The sequence below is a fragment of the Eubalaena glacialis genome, chromosome 1 (assembly GCF_028564815.1).
Source record: "Eubalaena glacialis isolate mEubGla1 chromosome 1, mEubGla1.1.hap2.+ XY, whole genome shotgun sequence".
In the NCBI taxonomy this organism is placed as follows: Eukaryota; Metazoa; Chordata; class Mammalia; order Artiodactyla; family Balaenidae; genus Eubalaena; species Eubalaena glacialis.
In genome coordinates this window covers 188,672,925-188,683,666 of record NC_083716.1, presented here as the reverse complement: position 1 = coordinate 188,683,666, position 10,742 = coordinate 188,672,925, and the positions used below count along the sequence as shown (strand labels likewise).

Below are 10,742 nucleotides of genomic sequence, written 5' to 3'. Positions count from 1 at the left end.
TTGATCCAAATGCTAGCAAAATTAACATTTTAGCCAATAGTAAAATAGGAGCACAAAAAATTAACTTTGTAATTAGTGCTTTGTACTCAACAGTTGTTCATTAGCTGTGTATTAGATGAATCTAATTGTGATGATATTTCAGAGTGAAAAAATAATAAAAATATGAATGCTTAACATTTGTCATTAAAACGCTTGTCTGTTCCTAAGAGTAAGAGGGAACGAATTTGTACCTACACTGTGCTCCTGATAAATATTCAGCCACTGTTGATTTGAATTAGTTGATTTGCAGGACGGTGTTTTGGCAGAGGGCAAGAGTGCTTGCCAGAACTGGAGGACAGGGGATGGGAAGGGCAGCAAAGTGTTTATCTCAAGTGCTTTTCACCCGTGGCCAAGCCCCAAGGAGATGGTAGTAAAAGCATAAAGGAACAAAGTTGTGTTCACAAGGGGGAGAAGGCTGGATTTTAAGAAGCGCTGCTTTTCTGCCAATGTAGTAAGTGGTAATAACGGCACGAGAAGCTCTCTCTCCACTTCCAAACAGCATGATACCATCACAGCTTTGGCCTATTGAGGACCCCAGTGGAAGAGCAGGGAAGCAAGAGAAGAGGAAATCAGCTGGAATTGATTGATAAGGACTGTTGTGAAGATATATGAATAACTCTTCAGACTCTCAGTATAAATGAACGAGATTTGGAAGAGGATATGCCTCAGCAGGTGATGGAAAAAAGACTTTTTAAAATGTCTATCACCATTAATGCAATCCTATTTGTCCTCACAGTCTGAGGAGGCCCGGGTAAACACATTACATTTTTTCTTCAAATGCTTATATAAATAAGTTTATTTTACATATCTCAATAGGTTAAAAATGGTATGAATACTTTCTAACCAAACACAGAACATTCACAGCTGAGATTTATCTCATGAGCCTGTGATTCAATCAAGAGCAACCTCTGCCCAGGCACAGGAGTGTGATAGGTGTTTCAGAATCAACTCATCACATAATACCTACTTTGCAAGACCTCAGGGGTTTTTAACCTTGGGACTGGAAAAATAATAAAAGGAGTTATATGACATATACCAAAATAAAACCATGAATCATCTGTGGATGGGTTTACTAAACAATTTATTCAAGAACACAACATATTACAATGTGTTCAACACAGGTGTCATTGTTTTAAATCACTAATCCCTTCCCAAAAGCAATGGTAAACTCCTCCAAACACCAATTACTGGAACAAACTCCACACTAGAGCTCATCTCCTCTTTCTGCAGCATCTCCAGAGCTAGTTCTTTCCTTTTTGAGTCTCATTCTGTTTCTTGACTGGTTGACTCTAGAAGGACTCAGACTATCTTTGCGTTTTCTCATTGTACAGTCAACACAGTATATAGACTTATTAGCTGCTATCATTAGCAGTAAAATAGCTCCTAGCTCATGCTGTGATTGCTGCCACATAAGACTCTCTTGAACATTGTACGTTTCTATGAGTCCTTGGGTGGGTTCCCTCATGGTTTCCTTCCTATGTGCTCTGCTTACATTTGTTCTCAATTTTAAAAAATGTATTGTATTGAGATATAGTTGATTTACAATGTTGTGTTAATTACTGCTGTACAGCAAAGTGATTCAGTTTCATATATATATTCTTTTTTATATTCTTTTCCATTATGGTTTATCATAGGATATTGAATATAGTTCCCTGTGCGATAGAGTAGGATCTTGTTGTTTATCCATTCTATACATAAACGCTTACATCTGCTAACCCCAACCTCCCACTCCATCCCTCCCTCAACCCTTGACAACCACCAGTCTGTTCTCTATGTCTGTGATTCTGTCTCTGTTTCATAGATAGCTTCATTTGTGTCATATTTTAGATTCCACATATAAGTGATATCATGTGGTATTTGTCTATCTCTTTCTGACTTACTTCACTCAGTATGATAACCTCTAGTTGCATCCATGTTTCTGCAAATGGCATTATTTCATTCTTTTTATGGCTGAGTAGTATTACATTGTATAGATGCACCACATCTTCTTTATCCATTCATCTGTCGATGGACATTTAGGTTGTTTCCATGTCTTGGTTATTGTGAATAGTGCTGCTACGAACATAGGGGTGCATGTATCTTTTTGAATTATAGTTTTGTCTGGATATATGCCCAGAAGTGGGATTGCTGGATCATATGGTAATTCTAGTTTTAGTTTTCTGAGGAACCTCCATACTGTGTTCCTTAGCGGCTGTACCAATTTGCATTCCCATCAACAGTGTAGGAGGGTTCCCTGTTCTCCACACCCTCTCTAGCATTTGTCATTTGTAGCTTTTTTTAATGATGGCCATTCTGACTGGTGTGAGGTGGTACCTCATTGTAATTTTGATTTGCATTTCTGTAGTAATTAGCGATGCTGAGCATCTTTTCTTGTGCCTGTTGGCCATCTGTATGTCTTCTTTGGACAAATGTCTATTTAGGTCTTCTGCCCATTTTTCTTTTCTTTTTTTTTTTTAAATTTATTTTATTTTTGGCTGCATTGGGTCTTTCTTGCTGCACGCAGGCTTTCTCTAGTTGCAGTGAGCGGGGGCTACTCTTTGTTGTGGTGTGCAGGCTTCTCATTGTCGTGGCTTCTCTTGTTGCAGAGCATGGGCTCTAGGCGCGCAGGCTTCAGTAGTTGTGGCGCGCATGCTTCAGTAGTTGTGGCGCGCATGCTTAGTTGCTCCATGGCATGTGGGATCTTCCCGAACCAGGGCTCGAACCCGTGTCCCCTGCGTTGGCAGGTGGATTCTTAACCACTGTGCCACCAGGGAAGCCCCTACCCATTTTTCAGTTGAGTTGTTTATTTTCGGGGGTTGAGCTGTATGAGATGTTTTTATATTTTGGAAATTAAGCCCTTGTCAGTCTCATCATTTGCAAATATTTTCTCCCATTCTGTAAGTTGTCTTTTTGTTTATGGTTTCCTTTGCTGTACAAAAACTTTTAAGTTTGATTAGGCCCCATTTGTTTATTTTTATTTCTGTTGCTTTGGGAGACTGACATAAGAAAACATTTGTATGATTTATGTCAGAGAATGTTTTGCCTATGATCTCTTCTAGGAGTTTTATGATGTCATGTCTTATGTTTAAGTCTTTAAGCCATTTTGAGTTTATTTCTGTTTATGGTACGAGAGTGTGTTCTAACTTCACTGATTTACATATGGCTGTCCAACTTTCCCAACACCACTTGCTGAAGAGGCTGTCTTTTTCCCATTGTATATTCGTGCCTCCTTTGTCAAAGGTTAATTGACCGTAGGTGTGTGGGTTTATTTCTGGGCTCTCTGTTCTGTTCCATTGATCCATATGTCTGTTTTTGTGCCAGTACCATGCTGATGTGATTACTGTAGCTTTGTGGTATTGTCTAGAGTCTGGGAGGGTTATGCCTCCTGATTTGTTCTTTTTCCTCAGGATTGCTTTGGCAATTCTGGGTCTTTTATGGTTCCATATGAATTTTAGGATTATTTGTTCTACTTCTGTGAAAAATGTCATGGGTAATTTGATAGGGATTGCATTAAATCTGTAGATTGCTTTGGGCAGTATGGCCATTTTAACAACATTAATTCTTCCAATCCAAGAACATGGGATATCTTTCCATTTCTTTGAATCATCTTCAGTTTCCTTTTTAATGTTTTATAGTTCTCAGCATTAAGTCTTTCACCTCCTTGGTCAGGTTTATTCCTAAGTATTTTATTTTTTTGGATGTGACTTAAAAAGGGGTTGTTTTTGTTCATTCCCTTTCTGAAATTTCGTTGTTAGTGTAAAGAAATGCAACAGATTTCTGTATGTTAATCTTGTATCCTGCTACTTTGCCGAATCCATTTATCAGTTCTAGTAGTTTGTGTGTGGAGTCTTTAGAGTTTTATATATAGAGTATCATGTCTTCTGCATATAATGACAATTTTACCTCTTCCCTTCCAATTTGGATACCTTTTATTTCTTTTTCTTGCCTGATTGCTATGGCTAGGACTTCTAATACTATGCTGAATAGAAGTGGTGAGAGTGGGCAGCCTTGTCTTGTTCCGGATTTTAGCAGGAAGGCTTTTAGCTTTTCACTGTTGAGTATTATATTGGCTGTGTGTTTGTCATAAATAGTTTTTATTATGTTGAGATATGTTCCCTCTATACCCACTTTGGTAAGTTTTTATCATGAATGGATATTGAATTTTATCAAATGCCTTTTCTTATCTATTGAGATGATCATGTGGTGTTTGTCTTTTCTTTTGTTGATGTGGTACATCACATTAATTTGTGTATGTTGAACCATCCTTGTGATCCTGGGATGAATCCAACTTGGTCATGGTGTATGATCTTTTTTATGTGTTGTTGGATTTGGTTTGCTAATATTTTGTTGAGAATTTCTGCATCTATATTCATCAAAGATACTGGCCTGTAATTTTCTTTTTTGGTAGTATCTTTCTCTGGTTTTCGTATACATTTGTTCTTAATTTTTAACTTTGGGCTGTAATGAAAAGTTTCCTGAAGGGGGCCTCCAAGATGACATCTCCTTGGAGATAAAAATTCCTTTTCCTGCTTACCAAATTTCTCCCTTTGAAGTAACTGGCAGACAGGTAGTAAGACCTACTAATCTAAATCCTTGCTACTAAAAGTACAGTTCATGGACTAGAAACATCAACTTCACCTGAGTGCTTCTAGAAATGCAGAAATTTGGACCCCAGAAAGTAGGACCCAGACCTACTCAATCAGAATCTTCATTTCCACAAAATCTCAGGTGATTTGATTTCTATGCATATTAAACTTTGAGAAGCATTACTCTAAGTGGTATTCCATTAGAAAATTTTTTTGTTCCAAAGATCCAAATTTCTTTGTTGACAATTGGAACTCAGTAATGTCCACCTTTCACGTAACAGGAGAGTCAGGGTCCTTTGCCAGTCCCTAGTTCTATTGCTTGAAAGACCACAATGAAGACAAATGATTCAGGCCTGGATCTAGAAGTTCAGGTTCTCTCTTCCACATAATGCCTCATTTGCCATACCTCATCTACATGTTACCCTGTTTCTACCCATCATCATTACCACCACCACCACCACAAATCTTACTGAGCTGTGCCAAGTGCGTTTATATTCATACTAACAACTCTATGAAAGAGGTACTATTATTACCATCCCAGTTCTACATAGCAGACATCTGAACCCAGCTTGAGCCTTAACCACTAGAAACATGAACAACCTTGTCAATGACTGCATGAATCTCATATATACTAGCCCTCTTACTTTAAATATTTTGTTACCCTTTCTAGTGATCTAGTACGTCGCTTTCTGAGAAAGTACCTGTAGAAATAAAGTGATACTTAACCACTTTTATTTAACAAAAACACTACTATGACTAGCTATAAGCGTAATTACACTGGAAAAAATAGGTATTCTATTAAAATGTGCATGTATTTATGAACAAAAAGTAGCATTTACACTTCTATATTTCATGAAGCCAAACATATGACATTTAATAATATTTTTTATAAATTTATTTATTCATTTATTTATTTTTGGCTACGTTGGGTCTTGGTTGCTGGGTGTGGGCTTTCTCCAGTTGCGGCGAGTGGGGGCTATTCTTTGTTGCGGTGCGCGGGCTTCTCAGTGCGGTGGCTTCTCGTTGTGGAGCACGAGCTCTAGGCGCACAGGCTTCAGTAGTTGTGACATGTGGGCTCAGTAGTTGTGGCTTGCGGGCTCTAGAGCACAGGCTCAGTAGTTGTGGCGCATGGGCTTAGTTGCTCTGTGGCATGTGGGATCTTCTCGGACCAGGGATTGAACCCGTGTCCCCTGCATTGGCAGCTGGATTCTTAACCACTGCACCACCAGGAAAGTCCCAATATTTTTAAAGCCTTAAAATTATAAAGAAGTATATTTTGTAAAGTGTGTTACACTGTCAAGTTGCTCTTTTAGGAAAATTAAGAGATTTATGCACATTAGAATCAAGAACCAAAAATAATTTAGTATAAAACATGAATCTCTGTTTTAAAATATTATATTCTTGCATATCATTTGAATGTTCAAATTGAGTACACTTGTCATTCAATACTACTTTTAGTAATTCCATAAAAGTGTATTTATGACATCAAGGCTGATTCAAGGGACATTTTTGTAAATCTAAATCAATAGGGGCATCAAAAGTATAGAATGTAGGTTCTATAAAACCACAAGAATATAGAAATATTTACAAAATGCATGTTTTATCTATAGTTGTGTGATCTCCTCTTAAGTAGTATATATAAGGTAACTTCTCAAGTTTCCTTCAATTTTTTTCTCCTAAGCCTAGAGGTTAATCAGTTTATTTAAGATACTTTGTCATCACTTCAAATATTTTTATTTCTAAAATAAAGCAACATTCTTTTCTCAGTTCCACTTCTAAGTCATTCTGAAGTCTGCTCTTCAAATTGCTTTCCTATTCATTCCAACTTCATGTTACCTACATTTAATATGCTTTTCTATCCATTAAAGAACGCTTTAGATTTTTTTTAAAAATGGACAAAAAGAGACAATATAATTCCTAAATGTATTGATTCTTTCAAAGGTCTAAACAATGTACTTTATTAACTTTCCTTAAAACATGCTCTTAACTCATTCTTTATATTTCCATTTTCCCAAACTCAGAACCTTAAAAAGTGTGGGTATCCAGCAACCTTTTGAGTGAACAGAGTGAACACGTAAACTAGTTAATCATTGTACACAAAAGATTTAGCCTCCGTTGGGATATCCTACTGGAGGAAATGGCCCCTGGCATTTGTTTGACATGTTTATCTTTGAGTACATTTCTGATTTGTTGCTGGGCACACCAACATTCTGTACACAAGCCGTTACTTATTCATTAGGAGAAACAGAGCATCAGTTGTGAAAATGAGAACAAAAAAAGGTGAAGGGCCTGACCTAACAGTAATAAATGGAAATAAAAAACTGTATAGGAGAGAGCTATTAATTAGGTAAGACATCTTAACTTTGTACATTAAGAATGCAGCTAGAGTGTTAACTAAATGCTTTCGATATTCATAAATGATTCTAACAGCCATACGTAACCTACTACAACTTAGATCCTTAATTTAAGATAGAATGTTTTGTCTTCCCACTTCCTAAGTGCTATCAATTCTTCCTTTCCAGGAAAGGGTAAAAAAAAAAAAAACAAGAAACTGTGCTTCAGTTCTGCTTTATTCTCCCAACTAGCACTACACTCCCATTTGGACAGGTCAGGAGAATGGGCAGTACACCATCTCTTCAGGAATCCCCGAAACATACTTTTTTTTACATTATTTTACATGGACTTTACTGCATTCTTATTTTCCTCTACAACAAGTTAAATGTTGTAAACCTAAAACTGCTCTAAAAATAATGTTTTTTAAAAAAAGAGGTGAGACATCCAGCTGAGCTTAATTGTCTCAATTACTGTAAGACAATTTATTGTCTTAATTGGTGTAAGACAATTATTTTAAATGTTACAGAAATTCAACCTAATGTTCTTAGAGGAACAGTACTTACTTCAAGTCTGAGAAGCTGCCCATTTTTGTCAATGGTACATCATTCACAGTGGCTCCCAACTTCCATATCACCATTTCAAGTTCCTTTTTCCTTCTATGCCTTCTTCATTCAGGCTCTTAGCACAATAGGTACAAGCTATACACAGCTTGGGCTCTTAAAAACATGCTTTCGCCAATCATATAGTAATTCAAACTCGATTTATAACCTTTGCTAATATTCTTAATAAACCCTATCCTTTCCACTTCCCATTCTTCAAGACTTTACACAAACCAAATCTTCTCGGTGAAGATTTACTTCTCCAACCACCCCAGGCTACACTTTTGCAGATTCTTTTTATGATCTTCATATTTTTCATTTGATACTTTAAACTTACCCATTAAGAAAAAAAAATGTCCTGTCCTTCCATCTAGACCCTCTCATTCATTTCAGCAGCTAGCATGGTGGCATGAATATAGTAGCTTTCAAATGTTCAAGTACACAAAAGATTTAGAATGGAAAGAGGAGATGAAGTTCATTTTATTTGACTTATAAACTGTGTAAGGGATTTGCCCATTGACTCAGGCTGTTATTCCAGTTGTATTACCTCTCATTTTGATTGTCAAATTCTGGGTATCTTGTATTGTCAGAAATGAACTATAAGTGGCTACAAAGCTGATTAGTTAAAAATCATTGATATCTGTATAACTATTAATGTTGGGTGTTTGGCTTATACGTATCATTGCAATTATGAGAATCAAGTAGTCAAATTGCTGAATAATTTGGCCAAAGACTAAGGTAATATTTTAATGTCTGTTCTTTGTAGTTTAACAGTGCATTTTAAAGAAAAGTTTTATTTTGCCTCAGATGGTAATCATTAGGACCACAGAACTGGATGAGACCAAGAGGCATCAGTGTGCACTTTCTCCAGGGTGGTCTAGTCTTAACCATTTTTGAAAGCATCATAGAGGCCTCTTGAGGAAAAGAGAATTTTAGCCTGTTAGGTTATATGCTCCAATTCTTTTGGACCTTATTTGTTACTCATCAAATCTAATCCAAATTCTTCATGTTGTGGTTCAAGAAAAGAAATCACTAAAAACATGTTAGGCAAAATAAATACTTTATTAAGTTTTTTTTTTTTAGAAATCAGCCTTTGTGTGATAATTCAAACATTTAAAAACCTTTTAGATATTCTTTCAAAGTATACGGTTAACATCTCAACCACTTTTGATTAAAATTTCACACAAAGAAATATGATAGGAGTTGAAAATTATAAATGCTAAAGAATAATTCTAATAACATTTGGTTGTTACTTTACACATTTATTTAACATATATAAAAAGAAATATGAAACTACCTTCCTTTTTTTCCCATAAAACAGTTCTCACTGGTTAAAAATGAATTAAAACCATCTATTATGAGAAAAACAAATCTAAATTACTTTCATTTTGAAAAAACAAAACCAGCTTATTCATTTCTATCCATTCAAGTCACAGGCCCCATTATTTTGGCAATACTCCACTATTTAGTCTAAAAGAAGAAACATCTCCTTATAATAAAGAAGTCTGGACAATGCAATAAGTACATAGTGTTTAACCTAAGGCATGTTTCCAAAAAAAAAAAAAAAACTACATAAGCTATAATAAAATTACAATTGTCTTGGGTAAAGTAACAATGCTTTACAGTGTAAGAACATTAAGTAGTTTTAGGTAACATATAAATTCTATCCTACTGCTATTAGTAACCTCCTCAAGAATTAAGAGCAATTTTTACAAGAGAACAATTTTTCTTCTTGGAAGTGACACTAATTAACAGCAGTGGAGGGAAAAATCATTGGTTGTTTCAAGCTCTCAAAAAATGAATCAGTTATTGCACAGTAAATACCTCATAGAGGTCAGTGTTTTAAGAAGCTAGTCTGAAGAAATATGTTATTTATAAGTTGGTTAAGTCTGGAAGTTTTCAAGTTTTAAAATTAATTCTTCCTAGGGAATCAATTGGAAAATATTGACATACAAATAAATATTAGGCTTTTCAAATGGCTACAGTTTTGATAGTTTAGAAAAGAAAGTCAGCAAAGTGCCTAAGTTTCTATGTTTTTTAAAAAGATATGCACAGAAGAAATAAACATTGTACACTGTATACAGTAGCCCAGCTCAGCAGCAAGTATCTTCTGAAGCACAAATGACACCTCCACCAGTGTATATCATTGATAACTCCAATATCACACAGCTAATAGGACCCATGCCAATCTTAAAAAAGAAAGAGAAGTGAACATTAAACATTTTTCAATTACTACTGAAAGGTCTTTAAAAGGGAGGATGAGAATATTCTGTAAAAAGATATATATATAAATACATATGTATTTTTATATATATATATATATATATATATGATCCTCCTTTATAAATTATGACATGATTAGATATGGGACCTATGGGATATGTTTCTTTAAAAGACAAAGATACTAAAAATTTATGACTAAGGCTTGAAATCTTGATCCATAAATTATACATTTGAAATAACATTAAAACCAGTGCTATCAAAATAAAACTCAGGTTTGAAGGTCCCAATTTCCCCAATTCCAGAATTTATTTACTATAATGAAATTTCAATAAAATGACAAAATATCAATAATCCCTTGGAGGTTTGAGATTATGAGATTTGACTTGCTTACACTTCAAATGAGGTTGTAAGAGGTTTTCACACTGCAGGATAACATATTACATACTTTCTATAAATCAAAATTTAGCTAGAGAAACAGACCTGTATACTAAAAAAAAAAAAGTATTAAAAACTATGTACTAATTTACATTTAGCTAAACAAAGAAATTCAGAAAAATTTACCTATGAATTCCATTTAATGACTATCTTGCTTAGAATTAGATGCTTTACTTGAAGATACTGCTGCCAGAAGTCCACTTACAATTTCCCGTCTGATTTCCCCAACAATAGACTCTTTAATCTAGAATGGAAGAAGAGGAAAATAAGAATTTAACAATATGACTATAATCCATTTTATTCTATTTTCAGAAAAATAAATAAATAGCATTTAATTCCTGCAGTCAGCTAAACTATAGAGAAAACTACAACCTTCATGTAAACCCTTCATGAAATACAGAGAGCAAGTAGGGAATCACATCCATCTATCCTCAAACTCAGATCACATTCTGAGGTCTTATCTAGCACAACTCAGATAGCTCCATTATAAAATGTCACAATTCTCAAGTTGAGAACATTAACAAACGTTAGATTTAAAAACTTCATT

The 10,742-nt window shown here is 35.1% G+C and overlaps 1 protein-coding gene across 4 annotated transcripts in view; it reads right to left on the bottom strand.

The window, feature by feature from the left end:
- Positions 1-8,663: 8,663 nt before the first annotated feature.
- The window catches only part of ITPRID2 (ITPR interacting domain containing 2), a 103,350-nt gene continuing 101,271 nt past the window's right edge, over positions 8,664-10,742 (bottom strand). For 3 of the 4 annotated variants that reach the window (XM_061185535.1, XM_061185547.1, XM_061185539.1), the window contains 2 exons: positions 10,322-10,439; positions 8,665-9,726 (listed from right to left, as the gene is read on the bottom strand). In XM_061185535.1, coding sequence (XP_061041518.1) covers positions 10,335-10,439 — 105 coding nt within the window. In that variant the 3' untranslated portion in view covers positions 8,665-9,726; positions 10,322-10,334. Of the gene's footprint in view, positions 9,727-10,321; positions 10,440-10,742 lie in introns of all 4 variants that reach the window. The other variant, XM_061185557.1, reaches the window with a different exon arrangement.